At 48.1% G+C, this 13,204-nt stretch overlaps 1 protein-coding gene across 1 annotated transcript in view; it reads right to left on the reverse strand.

Moving 5' to 3' along the window:
* The window catches only part of LOC134225413 (frizzled-like), a 335,777-nt gene that overhangs the window by 241,183 nt on the left and 81,390 nt on the right, over nucleotides 1-13,204 (reverse strand). The window contains exon 2 of the mRNA XM_062705473.1: nucleotides 1,706-1,825. Within this exon, the coding sequence (XP_062561457.1) occupies nucleotides 1,706-1,825 (120 nt within the window). The remainder of the gene's footprint in view (nucleotides 1-1,705; nucleotides 1,826-13,204) is intronic.

Consider the following 13,204-nt stretch of genomic DNA (forward strand, 5'->3'; position numbering starts at 1 on the left):
ATTCTATTAGCATTTCCACAGTTATTAATTGAAAAATTTTCTAAGCCAATCATTGCATGAGTATGTATCTTGTGTGGCAAGTACAATGTATACATTATGCCCAGGGAGTCAAAAAAGTTTCCCACCCAGAAACATCCCTGACCGGACCAACAATCGAACTCGCCATCTCCGGATTGACAATCCTACGCCTGATGTGGCGTGTAGTATATTTTTGAACAAGCTATACAATTCATTGTTTATTCAGTATTGTATTATCAGTAAGTTAATGAATTGGAGTCAGATGAATCAATGTGAATAAATAAATCTGGGGAGATGTAAACAAATAAACCTTACCTGGGGAAAAGTCGTCAAGCCCTTGAACACTGTCTCTGCTTCAAAAGTATTACACTTAACTCATTAATCAAAATCCAATCTAGTATTCAAATCCATTGATGAATATTTCTTGCGATCGCCGGTACGTAATCTAATTATGACATAGGACAACTATGCTTGAGACGGCAATTTTTTATATTTCGTCAAGAATTTCCGCTCATCACGAAGGGTTGATTGAAAAACTTGCTTCAAACAAATCATTAATGTGCTCCAAAATGTGTATAAATTTGTCAGTATCATTGGATAGAACCAGTATCAATTTCGAAGAATTTTCCTTCTTTGCTTTCTTCAAATACTATACGCTCAACGAGTATTTTTTAATACCGCAGATCTAAACAATTCCGATATTTGGCGCTTAAATCGGATGTATTTACATTGGAAATACAGAAATATAACATTTCACAATTGTTAAATTCTCTGTTCATGGACTAAATGTGATACAGGGGAACTGTTCCGTTTTCCATCTCACTGAACATATATTCATCTCATCGCGAAAAAAAGAAATACGGCACTTCTTTTTGTTAACATGCGTGCTCACTGCTGAAAAAATCACAAAAATAAGAAACAAATCAAATTCCTTTTCGTTGCTTTGTTTTTGTGAGATGAATATCGAAGCTATGAGATGAAGTCCAGGAGCAGTAGCCCTACGTTACTAATCTCAAAAGTGCATTTTTTTCGAAAAAATATCACCCAAAAGGGTTTTCCAAACATACGAGCTGGTTATATCAGCTAATCGCCCTACATAAATAAACTTGTAAATAAATATTTGTATCGTCTCTTATTTCAGGACCCACGTCCTCGATAAATTTTTCATCATCGCAACGAAAGCACCTCTTTAAATGTATCTCATCAAAACTTCGCAATTTAGCATTAATTAGCTCAACGGATGTGCATTAATTTCTTCGTGCTGCACTAATTAGAAACTCACGCGAGTGAACCCCCCCATCCCAAACGTAATACCGCATCCAGTGGTTCGACCCAACGGGTAACTTTTCTGCTGCTGCTGGACCCCGTACCCAAGGCCAAATCGAGTATAGAAAACGTGAGCTTCTCGTTTCAGTTTCGCGCTGTTTTCCCGCGTGATTATTTAAAATTCAACATGCTCGATTTTGGCTCGCTTCCATGCTGGTCCCGCAGCGGAAGTCGTCCGTCTTGTAGCAGAGCGGTTGGCGGCCGGGGTAAATCGAACAAAATGTAACAAATATCCGCACTGGTTCTCCCTACCCGATCCAACGATTGACCGACGTCATTGGAGGTGAATGTTGTTCTGCGTTACTAATGATGAGGAATTTGAAGCTGAAAGTGGATGCTTGCCTGAGCTATCGATACTCACCGTGAAGAGACAACTGGCAACGCAAACCGCAGCCCAAGAGCCGACCCAGTACTTGAGCACGGTTCGCTCGTTTTCCGAGAAGAACATCGAATGGCACGGTGCTCCGCAGTCTTTGGTAACCTGCAAAATGATAATACAGAGAATTAGAAGTGTGTTTTTTGATAATTGTACTGGGTAAAAGCTGGAAAAATCCTGCAGATCTGGAAGACAACTTTGTATAATCGAATAAATACCAGCGCAAAATATGGTAATTTTCGCGCTGTTAACAAGAATTCAAACCGTGACAACATTTCTAACAAATGCTTCACAATACAGAGGAATCGTGTTTACACGGTATCGAATCAAATGCGCAATGCTGCCTCGGTCTAGTGAACATTTACATGGCACATATCCCCAGGGGGTCTATCCATCACTTTTTTTCTTTTTTAACCACCTCCTCAATATTGAGTATGATAGAATAGACGTGACTAGCTGCTATAGCCACTTCAGCAACTAAACAGGGTAATACGATTTATAGTGGAAGAAATAATAATAGAAATAGGTACTGATGCAATTCATAAAAATTTATTTCATATTGAATGAATGGCAAGAAATTTGTTGGCGTCAATACAAATACAGTTTTATTGAAAAATAAAAAAAATAATACAGCTGCAACGACACATTGATTTCCCCTACTATCGCTACTGCAGGTGTATAAACCGTATGCTGCTGGGAAGGAAATTGGACAGGTGATTGTTGTCGGCGAAATCGGATTATGATGGCAATCACATGCCGCTGTTCACGCGACACGCAATCAAAACAGTCGTTAATGCGAGATTTTCTTCGCTGCATAACCGGCAAATAGCTCAACAGATGACAGGATTTTTATGACATGGGTTCGTGTAGATGTTAGTGCCTCAGAGTGGATGAATGATGATCCCGTTCTTTGTAATGTGCTACCGAACCAAATCGGTATCAGCTGGATTAGGATAGATGGCTTTTTCAAATAGACAACTGCTTGGAAAGAGAGCATTAGTACACTCTTGAAAAGATCACAGATATTTGTGCAGTTTCAGAATACTAGACAACGTATTGGTAATTGATTTTTTGTGATCTATGATATGATAACCGATTTGTTCTGGCGTTGAGAATTCGATAAAGGAATTCAAAAAAATCGTTAAAAAAATGTTACGTCGTCGGGCACCCCCGGGTCGAATGGAACTGAGAATAGGTCACTGTTTCAACTACTTAGTAAGCTTGTAGAATAAATTTAATATATCTGAGGGTAAGAAGACTAAAATATAAGAGACCTTTTGAACGATTTTGCTGTACGGCCTCCAGACTGCCGATGAGAGCGATGACCCATACTCACCCCCAGACCCATTGTCGCCCCCGATGGCGGTATGCTTACACAAAAAATCTTTTTCCTCAAAATCTTCTGTTTTGGATTTTTCACCGGAAAATTTTCGTTGTTTCCACGGAAAACTCTTCGTGATTTCCTCGATACTTTTTTCGGAATTTCTACCACATTTTTTCATAACATCTATGGTAAAAACTCCACTAGAAATTCTTCGGATCTTTCACGTGAAAAGCTTTTAAATTTCCACGTTGGTTTTCCTTTGTTGTGGACAGAAACACATGAAAAATGAAAAATAAAAATCAAATTTCCGTAATTTTTTTTCAATATATGCGATTTTTCGTATTTTCTATCTATGAGATTTTTTTTCCCTTAGATAGAAAACAACTTCCCTTTTTATAATTTGCTCAGTGATTGGATTTTAAATCCTGAATTTTTTTTTTCGGACATTCCAAGAGATTTTTTTTATATTTCATGGAATTTTTCTCATGAGTTTCTGTGAAAAATTTAGACAGAAAATCATTCGACTGGATGCAATTTGAACGAATGCCGCTTGGACGAAAACACGTTAGACCGAAAGTCATCTAACCTACCATTTTTTTCCGAACAGGCTTTATGGTCGAGCAAATTAAGCGGCGGAAAATTTCTATTAGGTTCAATGGGCCATATGGCCGTAAATGTCATTTGTATGATAAGAGCATACGGTCGAACTGGTCATTTGACCGAAATTTTGGTTTGGCCGAAAAATTCGTTTGACCGAACAGGCCATTTAGCCGGAAATTCCGCTTGGAGGCTGTCCAGTTCCCACGTTGATACTTAGGGAAGGGGGGTGACTACGCTTGTACACGTGGAAGAGTATACGTAAACCTTCTATTTTTCAGGGAAACGATTCAAATTTTTGGCCAGAATTTCTTCTAATTTCTCTATTTTACCTTTCTTACTTTTCGTGTTTTATCTCTCACTTCTCTTTTCTAACCTTTCATCAATCACTACTCTCTTCTCAATTCTCACAGTGACATGTGAAAAGTAAAAAACAACAAGAAAGGAATGAGTGAAAAATCTCCCTTCTCACAATGGGAAATGAGAAGTAAAGCGTCGCACATCTAACTTCTTACTTCTGACAGCGAGAAGCGAGAATTGATTAGTGAAGAGAAGTGACGAGTGAGAAGAGACGCAACATTTATATCTTCTAGCTCCTAAACTTCTCTGTCATAAGACGAAGCTGGAAGTAAACCAGTGGTGGAATTAAATGGGAAGTACGAACAGTAAAGACATTCCACTAATAGCTCAAAATAATTTTCTTATTATCGGCCTTCTCATTTATTATCGGCCAAATGATATTTTCTGCCAGATGACCGTTCAGCAAATAACATTCACCGACAATTCCGAAAAAACTGGTTCTCCGAATGTAATTTCTCGTAATAATAATTCTCCGAACATAATTCAGTTAAAGACTGAAGCTGACAATATGACTTCCCTAACCCCGACCCTCTAGGCATCAGGCGAAAAAATGTATCCAAATATGTCCCACATAGTGAGATTGGGCGTGTGTTAGTACTTCAAGTACAGCCTATCTTCCAGGAGTAATACTGAAATGTAGTTCCTAGGGGAACTATGATTGGAAGTTTAGTGGGTAGGGCCAGTCACAACTGGAGGAGTCCTATACTTTGGCACACTTCCGTGTGGTAGATTGGCAACTACCCAAACACGTGTGCTAGGTCAACGTCAAAAAAATAAATAGCTATTAGGGGACAGCCCCAAGATCGGATTTACGAACTGTAGATGAGAAGAACACGTCACTTCTAAAAATGTAATCAACAACAACATCCACACCGAAAAAATAAATCAAATCTTACAATCATTGTGGCAAATCTTGGAATATACAATCCGAGCCTCTTGAAAGGAGGCTTCCGAGCCTCTTGAAAGGAGGCTTCCGAGCCTCTTGAAAGGAGGCTTCCGAGCCTCTTGAAAGGAGGCTTCCGAGCCTCTTGAAAGGAGGCTTCCGAGCCTCTTGAAAGGAGGCTTCCGAGCCTCTTGAAAGGAGGCTTCCAGCCTCTTGAAAGGAGGCTTCTGAGGCCTCTTGAAAGGAGGCTTCCGAGGCCTCTGAAGGAGGCTTCCAGGCCTCTTGAAGGAGGCTTCTGAGCCTCTTGAAAGGAGGCTTGAGCCTCTTGAAAGGAGGCTTCTGAGCCTCTTGAAAGGAGGCTTCCAGCCTCTTGAAAGGAGGCTTCTGAGCCTCTTGAAAGGAGGCTTGAGGCCTCTTGAAAGGAGGCTTCTGAGCTCTTGAAAGGAGGCTTCTGAGCCTCTTGAAAGGAGGCTTCCTGAGCCTCTTGAAAGGAGGCTTCTGAGCCTCTTGAAAGGGAGGCCTGAGCCTCTTGAAAGGAGGCTTCTGAGCCTCTTGAAAGGAGGCTTGGAGCCTCTTGAAAGGAGGCTCTGAGCCTCTTGAAAGGAGGCCTGAGCCTCTTGAAAGGAGGCCTGAGGCCTCTTGAAAGGAGGCTTCTGAGCCTCTTGAAAGGAGGCTTCCTGAGCCTCTTGAAAGGAGGCCTGAGCCTCTTGAAAGGAGGCTTGAGGCCTCTTGAAAGGAGGCCTGAGCCTCTTGAAAGGAGGCTCTGAGCCTCTTGAAAGGAGGCTTGAGCCTCTTGAAAGGAGGCTCGAGCCTCTTGAAAGGAGGCTTCTGAGCCTCTTGAAAGGAGGCTTCTGAGCCTCTTGAAAGGAGGCTCTGAGCCTCTTGAAAGGAGGCTTGAGCCTCTTGAAAGGAGGCTTGAGGCCTCTTGAAAGGAGGCTTCTGAGCCTCTTGAAAGGAGGCCTGAGCCTCTTGAAAGGAGGCTTGAGCTCTTGAAAGGAGGCCTGAGCTCTTGAAAGGAGGCTTCTGAGCCTCTTGAAAGGAGGCTTGAGCCTCTTGAAAGGAGGCTCTGAGCTCTCTTGAAAGGAGGCTTCTGAGGCCTCTTGAAAGGAGGCTTCTGAGCCTCTTGAAAGGGAGGCTTCTGAGCCTCTTGAAAGGAGGCTTCTGAGCCTCTTGAAAGGAGGCTCTGAGCCTCTTGAAAGGAGGCTTCTGAGCCTCTTGAAAGGAGGCTTCTGAGCCTCTTGAAAGGAGGCTTGAGCTCTTGAAAGGAGGCTTCTGAGCTCTTGAAAGGAGGGCTGAGCCTCTTGAAAGGAGGCTTCTGAGCCTCTTGAAAGGAGGCTTGAGCCTCTTGAAAGGAGGAGGCTTCTGAGGCCTTGAAAGGAGGCTTCTGAGCCTCTTGAAAGGAGGCTCTGAGCCTCTTGAAAGGAGGCTTCCTGAGCCTCTTGAAAGGAGGCTTCTGGAGCCTCTTGAAAGGAGGCTCTGAGGCCTCTTGAAAGGAGGCTCTGAGCCTCTTGAAAGGAGGCTTCTGAGCCTCTTGAAAGGAGGCTCTGAGCCTCTTGAAAGGAGGCTCTGAGCCTCTTGAAAGGAGGCTTCTGAGCCTCTTGAAAGGAGGCTTCTGAGCTCTCTTGAAAGGAGGCTTCCTGAGCCTCTTGAAAGGAGGCTTCTGAGCCTCTTGAAAGGAGGCTTGAGCCTCTTGAAAGGAGGCCTGAGCCTCTTGAAAGGAGGCTGCTGAGCCTCTTGAAAGGAGGCTCTGAGCCTCTTGAAAGGAGGCTTCTGAGCTCTGAAAGGAGGCTTCCTGAGCCTCTTGAAAGGAGGCTCTGAGCCTCTTGAAAGGAGGCCTGAGGCCTCTTGAAAGGAGGCCTGAGGCCTCTTGAAAGGAGGCTTCTGAGCCTCTTGAAAGGAGGCTCTGAGCCTCTTGAAAGGAGGCCTGAGCCTCTTGAAAGGAGGCTGAGCCTCTTGAAAGGAGGCTTCTGAGCCTCTTGAAAGGAGGCTCTGAGCCTCTTGAAAGGAGGCTTCTGAGCTCTTGAAAGGAGGCTTCTGAGCCTCTTGAAAGGAGGCTGAGCCTCTTGAAAGGAGGCCTGAGCCTCTTGAAAGGAGGCTTCCAGGCCTCTTGAAAGGAGGCTTCTGAGCCTCTTGAAAGGAGGCTTCTGAGCCTCTTGAAAGGAGGCTCTGAGCCTCTTGAAAGGAGGCCTGAGCCTCTTGAAAGGAGGCTTCTGAGCCTCTTGAAAGGAGGCTTCTGAGCCTCTTGAAAGGAGGCTTCTGAGCCTCTTGAAAGGAGGCTCTGAGCTCTCTTGAAAGGAGGCTCTGAGCCTCTTGAAAGGGAGGCCTGAGCCTCTTGAAAGGAGGCTTCTGAGCCTCTTGAAAGGAGGCTCTGAGCCTCTTGAAAGGAGGCTTCCTGAGCCTCTTGAAAGGAGGCTTCTGAGCCTCTTGAAAGGAGGCCTGAGCCTCTTGAAAGGAGGCTTCCTGAGCCTCTTGAAAGGAGGCTTGAGCCTCTTGAAAGGAGGCTCTGGAGCCTCTTGAAAGGAGGCTTCTGAGCTCTTGAAAGGAGGCCTGAGCCTCTTGGAAAGGAGGCTTCTGAGCCTCTTGAAAGGAGGCTTCTGAGCTCTTGAAAGGAGGCTCTGAGCTCTCTTGAAAGGAGGCTTCTGAGCCTCTTGAAAGGAGGCTTGAGCCTCTTGAAAGGAGGCTCCTGAGCCTCTTGAAAGGAGGCTTCTGAGCCTCTTGAAAGGAGGCCTGAGCCTCTTGAAAGGAGGCTGAGCCTCTTGAAAGGAGGCTCTGAGCCTCTTGAAAGGAGGCTTCTGAGCTCTTGAAAGGAGGCTTCTGAGCCTCTTGAAAGGAGGCTCTGAGCCTCTTGAAAGGAGGCTTCTGAGCCTCTTGAAAGGAGGCTTCTGAGCCTCTTGAAAGGAGGCTCTGAGCCTCTTGAAAGGAGGCTTCTGAGCCTCTTGAAAGGAGGCTTCTGAGCCTCTTGAAAGGAGGCTTCTGAGCCTCTTGAAAGGAGGCCTGAGCCTCTTGAAAGGAGGCTCTGAGCTCTTGAAAGGAGGCTCTGAGCCTCTTGAAAGGAGGCTCTGAGCCTCTTGAAAGGAGGCTTCCTGAGCCTCTTGAAAGGAGGCCTGAGCCTCTTGAAAGGAGGCTTCTGAGCCTCTTGAAAGGAGGCTTCTGAGCCTCTTGAAAGGAGGCTTCTGAGCCTCTTGAAAGGAGGCTCTGAGCCTCTTGAAAGGAGGCTTCCTGAGCCTCTTGAAAGGAGGCTTCCTGAGCCTTGAAAGGAGGCTCTGAGCTCTTGAAAGGAGGCTTCTGAGCCTCTTGAAAGGAGGCTTCTGAGCCTCTTGAAAGGAGGCTCTGAGCCTCTTGAAAGGAGGCTTCTGAGCCTCTTGAAAGGAGGCCTGAGGCCTCTTGAAAGGAGGCTTCTGAGCCTCTTGAAAGGAGGCTCTGAGCCTCTTGAAAGGAGGCTTCTGAGCCTCTTGAAAGGAGGCTCTGAGCCTCTTGAAAGGAGGCTCTGAGCCTCTTGAAAGGAGGCTCTGAGCCTCTTGAAAGGAGGCTCTGAGCCTCTTGAAAGGAGGCTTCTGAGGCCTCTTGAAAGGAGGCTCTGAGCCTCTTGAAAGGAGGCTTCTGAGCCTCTTGAAAGGAGGCTCTGAGCCTCTTGAAAGGAGGCCTGAGCCTCTTGAAAGGAGGCCTGAGCCTCTTGAAAGGAGGCTTCCTGAGCCTCTTGAAAGGAGGCTCTGAGCCTCTTGAAAGGAGGCTTCTGAGCCTCTTGAAAGGAGGCCTGAGCCTCTTGAAAGGAGGCTTGAGCCTCTTGAAAGGAGGCTTCTGAGCCTCTTGAAAGGAGGCCTGAGCCTCTTGAAAGGAGGCTTCTGAGCCTCTTGAAAGGAGGCTTCTGAGCCTCTTGAAAGGAGGCTTCTGAGCCTCTTGAAAGGAGGCTTCTGAGCCTCTTGAAAGGAGGCTTGAGCCTCTTGAAAGGAGGCTTGAGCTCTTGAAAGGAGGCTCTGAGCTCTTGAAAGGAGGCTTGAGCTCTCTTGAAAGGAGGCTCTGAGCCTCTTGAAAGGAGGCTTCTGAGCCTCTTGAAAGGAGGCCTGAGCCTCTTGAAAGGAGGCTCTGAGCCTCTTGAAAGGAGGCTTCCTGAGCCTCTTGAAAGGAGGCTCTGAGCCTCTTGAAAGGAGGCTTCTGAGCCTCTTGAAAGGAGGCTTCTGAGCCTCTTGAAAGGAGGCTTCTGAGCCTCTTGAAAGGAGGCTTCTGAGCCTCTTGAAAGGAGGCTCTGAGCCTCTTGAAAGGAGGCTTCTGAGCCTCTTGAAAGGAGGCTTGAGGCCTCTTGAAAGGAGGCTTCTGAGCCTGAGCCTCTTGAAAGGAGGCCTGAGCCTCTTGAAAGGAGGCTTGGAGCCTCTTGAAAGGAGGCTTCTGAGCCTCTTGAAAGGAGGCTTCTGAGCCTCTTGAAAGGAGGCCTGAGCCTCTTGAAAGGAGGCTTGAGCCTCTTGAAAGGAGGCTCTGAGCCTCTTGAAAGGAGGCTTCTGAGCCTCTTGAAAGGAGGCCTGAGCCTCTTGAAAGGAGGCTCTGAGCCTCTTGAAAGGAGGCTCTGAGCTCTTGAAAGGAGGCTTCTGAGCCTCTTGAAAGGAGGCCTGAGGCCTCTTGAAAGGAGGCTTGAGGCCTCTTGAAAGGAGGCTTCCTGAGCCTCTTGAAAGGAGGCTCTGAGCCTCTTGAAAGGAGGCTTCTGAGCCTCTTGAAAGGAGGCCTGAGCCTCTTGAAAGGGAGGCTTCTGAGCCTCTTGAAAGGAGGCTCTGAGCCTCTTGAAAGGAGGCTTCCTGAGCCTCTTGAAAGGAGGCTTCCTGAGCCTCTTGAAAGGAGGCTTCTGAGCCTCTTGAAAGGAGGCTTCTGAGCCTCTTGAAAGGAGGCTCTGAGCCTCTTGAAAGGAGGCTCTGAGCCTCTTGAAAGGAGGCTTCCTGAGCCTCTTGAAAGGAGGCTCTGAGCCTCTTGAAAGGAGGCTTCTGAGCCTCTTGAAAGGAGGCCTGAGCCTCTTGAAAGGAGGCCTGAGCCTCTTGAAAGGAGGCTTCTGAGCCTCTTGAAAGGAGGCTTCTGAGCCTCTTGAAAGGAGGCTTGAGCCTCTTGAAAGGAGGCTTCTGAGCCTCTTGAAAGGAGGCTCTGAGCCTCTTGAAAGGAGGCTCTGAGCCTCTTGAAAGGAGGCTTCCTGAGCTCTTGAAAGGAGGCTTCTGGAGCTCTTGAAAGGAGGCTCTGAGCCTCTTGAAAGGAGGCTTCTGAGCCTCTTGAAAGGAGGCCTGAGCTCTTGAAAGGAGGCTTCTGAGCTCTCTTGAAAGGAGGCTCTGAGCCTCTTGAAAGGAGGCCTGAGCCTCTTGAAAGGAGGCTCTGAGCCTCTTGAAAGGAGGCTCTGAGCTCTTGAAAGGAGGCTCTGAGCTCTCTTGAAAGGAGGCTTCTGAGCCTCTTGAAAGGAGGCCTGAGCCTCTTGAAAGGAGGCTTCTGAGCCTCTTGAAAGGAGGCTCTGAGCCTCTTGAAAGGAGGCTCTGAGCTCTTGAAAGGAGGCTTCTGAGCCTCTTGAAAGGAGGCCTGAGCCTCTTGAAAGGAGGCTCTGAGCCTCTTGAAAGGAGGCTTCTGAGCCTCTTGAAAGGAGGCTTCTGAGCCTCTTGAAAGGAGGCTTCTGAGCCTCTTGAAAGGAGGCTCTGAGCCTCTTGAAAGGAGGCTCTGAGCCTCTTGAAAGGAGGCCTGAGCCTCTTGAAAGGAGGCTTCTGAGCCTCTTGAAAGGAGGCTTCTGAGCCTCTTGAAAGGAGGCTCTGAGCCTCTTGAAAGGAGGCTTCTGAGCTCTTGAAAGGAGGCTTCTGAGCCTCTTGAAAGGAGGCTTCTGAGCCTCTTGAAAGGAGGCTTCTGAGCTCTCTTGAAAGGAGGCTTCTGAGCTCTCTTGAAAGGAGGCTTCTGAGCCTCTTGAAAGGAGGCTCTGAGCCTCTTGAAAGGAGGCTTCTGAGCCTCTTGAAAGGAGGCCTGAGCCTCTTGAAAGGAGGCTTCTGAGCTCTTGAAAGGAGGCTTCTGAGCCTCTTGAAAGGAGGCTTCTGAGCCTCTTGAAAGGAGGCTTCTGAGCCTCTTGAAAGGAGGCCTGAGCCTCTTGAAAGGAGGCTTCTGAGCCTCTTGAAAGGAGGCCTGAGCCTTCTTGAAAGGAGGCTTCTGGAGCTCTTGAAAGGAGGCTCTGAGCCTCTTGAAAGGAGGCTCTGAGCCTCTTGAAAGGAGGCTTGAGCTCTTGAAAGGAGGCTTCTGAGCCTCTTGAAAGGAGGCTTCTGAGCCTCTTGAAAGGAGGCTTCCTGAGCCTCTTGAAAGGAGGCTCTGAGCCTCTTGAAAGGAGGCTCTGAGCCTCTTGAAAGGGAGGCTTCTGAGCCTCTTGAAAGGAGGCTTCTGAGCCTCTTGAAAGGAGGCTTCTGAGCCTCTTGAAAGGAGGCTTCTGAGCCTCTTGAAAGGAGGCTTCTGAGCCTCTTGAAAGGAGGCTTCTGAGCCTCTTGAAAGGAGGCTCTGAGCCTCTTGAAAGGAGGCTTCTGAGCCTCTTGAAAGGAGGCTCTGAGCCTCTTGGAAAGGAGGCTCTGAGCCTCTTGAAAGGAGGCCTGAGCCTCTTGGAAAGGAGGCCTGAGCCTCTTGAAAGGAGGCTTCTGAGCCTCTTGAAAGGAGGCTTCTGAGCCTCTTGAAAGGAGGCTCTGAGCCTCTTGAAAGGAGGCTTCTGAGCCTCTTGAAAGGAGGCTTCTGAGCCTCTTGAAAGGAGGCTCTGAGCCTCTTGAAAGGAGGCTCTGAGCTCTTGAAAGGAGGCTTCTGAGCCTCTTGAAAGGAGGCCTGGAGCCTCTTGAAAGGAGGCTTCTGAGCCTCTTGAAAGGAGGCTTCCTGAGCCTCTCTTGAAAGGAGGCTCTGAGCCTCTTGAAAGGAGGCTTCTGAGCCTCTTGAAAGGAGGCTTCTGAGCCTCTTGAAAGGAGGCCTGAGCCTCTTGAAAGGAGGCCTGAGCCTCTTGAAAGGAGGCCTGAGCCTCTTGAAAGGAGGCTTCTGTGCCTCTTGAAAGGAGGCTTCTGAGCCTGCCTCTTGAAAGGAGGCCTGTGCCTCTTGAAAGGAGGCTTCCGTGCCTCTTGAAAGGAGGCCTGTGCCTCTTGAAAGGAGGCCTGTGCCTCTTGAAAGGAGGCTCTGTGCCTCTTGAAAGGAGGCTTCTGTGCCTCTTGAAAGGAGGCTTCCGTGCCTCTTGAAAGGAGGCTTCCGTGCCTCTTGAAAGGAGGCCTGTGCCTCTTGAAAGGAGGCTTCCTGTGCCTCTTGAAAGGAGGCTTCCCGTGCCTCTTGAAAGGAGGCTTCCGTGCCTCTTGAAAGGAGGCTTCCGTGCCTCTTGAAAGGAGGCCTGTGCCTCTTGAAAGGAGGCTTCTGTGCCTCTTGAAAGGAGGCTTCTGTGCCTCTTGAAAGGAGGCCTGTGCCTCTTGAAAGGAGGCTTCCTGTGCCTCTTGAAAGGAGGCTCTGTGCCTGCCTCTTGAAAGGAGGCCTGTGCCTCTTGAAAGGAGGCTCTGTGCCTCTTGAAAGGAGGCTTCCTGTGCCTCTTGAAAGGAGGCTTCTGTGCCTCTTGAAAGGAGGCTTCCAGTGCCTCTTGAAAGGAGGCCTGTGCCTCTTGAAAGGAGGCTTCTGTGCCTTTTCAAAGGAGACTTTCGTGCCTCTAGAAAGGAGGCTTCTGAGCCTCTTGGAAGGAGGCTCTGAGCCTCTTGAAAGGAGGCTCTGAGCCTCTTGAAAGGAGGCTTCCTGAGCCTCTTGAAAGGAAGCTTCTGAGCCTCTTGAAAGGAAGCCTGAGCCTCTTGAAAGGAGGCCTGAGCCTCTTGAAAGGAGGCCTCCAGCCTCTTGGAAGGAGGCTTGAGCCTCTTGAAAGGAGGCTCTGAGCCTGCCTCTTGAAAGGAGGCTTCCGAGCCTCTTGAAAGGAGGCTTCCGAGCCTCTTGAAAGGAGGCTTCCGAGCCTCTTGAAAGGAGGCTTCCGAGCCTCTTGAAAGGAGGCTTCCGAGCCTCTTGAAAGGAGGCTTCCGAGCCTGCCTCTTGAAAGGAGGCTTCCGAGCCTGCCTCTTGAAAGGAGGCTTCCGAGCCTCTTGAAAGGAGGCTTCCGGGTAGCTAGTCAAAAGCCCCATTTATTGTGCTCTCTGTGCAATTTCGCAAGTTCTAGTCAATCACGGAGTAGCAACTACGAATTGTGCGGTCATAATGCACATGCTCATGCAAGGAGATTTCCGAGCCTTTTGACACTGTCCTGCTTGTAGTGTGCAAGACTCAACCCTAGCAGCACACATGTTCCACATAGGTTACTGTAAGTCTGTAACTCAAATTAGTATGGGATAAGCTT

Source organism: Armigeres subalbatus, chromosome 3, assembly GCF_024139115.2.
Source record: "Armigeres subalbatus isolate Guangzhou_Male chromosome 3, GZ_Asu_2, whole genome shotgun sequence".
NCBI lineage: Eukaryota > Metazoa > Arthropoda > Insecta > Diptera > Culicidae > Armigeres > Armigeres subalbatus.